At 39.1% G+C, this 1056-nt stretch overlaps 1 protein-coding gene across 1 annotated transcript in view; it reads right to left on the reverse strand.

Moving 5' to 3' along the window:
- LOC101852371 overlaps positions 1 to 1056 on the reverse strand; it is a gene marked incomplete at its 3' end in the record, with an annotated part of 64598 nt that overhangs the window by 10565 nt on the left and 52977 nt on the right. Inside the window, 1 exon segment of the mRNA XM_013081469.1 lies at positions 138 to 348. Coding sequence (XP_012936923.1) covers positions 138 to 348 — 211 coding nt within the window.

Genomic DNA, 1056 nt, shown 5'->3' on the forward strand with positions numbered 1-1056 from the left:
CGGACACACACACACACACGCACAAAAAAAAACAACGGAAATCAAACTAAACTTCAAACAAAAATCTCTAACAAATAAACACAAAAAAATCAACCAGCCATCCAACCAAACAAACAATTAAACAAAAAACCCACTACCATTGATGAGCAGGTTGTTGACGTGCAGTCCCAGGCCTGTCTGCACGGACCAGCTCACGTCCAGCGTGTACCAGAAACCTGGCCTCATCTCGCAGGGGAACGTGCCCACATAAGTCTCCCGGGAGGTTTTCACGAACACGTAAATGATCTGAGAGAAGTAGCGCACCGTGAGACCGTTGCCGCCGCCCACACCTCCGCTGGAGATCAGGACCTGGGAGTCGATCAGATTGTTATTATCTACAGCGATACGATAAAAATAATAATGTGTCACGGCGCGGTGGAGTAAGGCCAAGGGTGCACGTTAATTTTTGAGCATATGGAGTTATTGGTATCACCTTAAAGGTTGTTCTATTGCCTTACTCTAGATGGAAAAAGTACCCGTTTATCTTGAATAGAATAGACATAGAGGTATTTTTGCAATTGAAGAAGGAGGGTGTCGCCTGTATTCAGAAAAATGTAAGCGAGAAAAGGACCACCAAAGTTTGGTAACTTCCATAGTTTTAAAGTCCTTGGACACAGAAAATTTACAATTTTTATTCTGTGCCTTTTATCAACGTGTTTTGGTAAAATTCACTTTTAAAAATGTGTTTTTACATAGACATAAAATATGTTGAGCCAAAAAACAAGAATTTGACAAAATAGCCAAAACTGGCAGGAAAATGACATTTTCTTAGGTTTCACCTGATTTCACCACAATGCCCCACATGTTATCATGACATAGGACGTTTTAAACGCCTATTCAGTTTGTTAGTGCTTTAGTCTGTACGTGCAATCCGCAGCTTCTGAATGTTGTAAGTTCTGCAGGGGTAATAGTGGTTGTAAATCGCAATCACTATGCTGTAGAGTGTGAACATGTGCTATGCAACTATTATTATTATTATTATTATTATTATTATTATTATTATTATTATTATTATTA

Source organism: Aplysia californica, unplaced genomic scaffold (assembly GCF_000002075.1).
Source record: "Aplysia californica isolate F4 #8 unplaced genomic scaffold, AplCal3.0 scaffold00007, whole genome shotgun sequence".
Classification (NCBI taxonomy): domain Eukaryota; kingdom Metazoa; phylum Mollusca; class Gastropoda; order Aplysiida; family Aplysiidae; genus Aplysia; species Aplysia californica.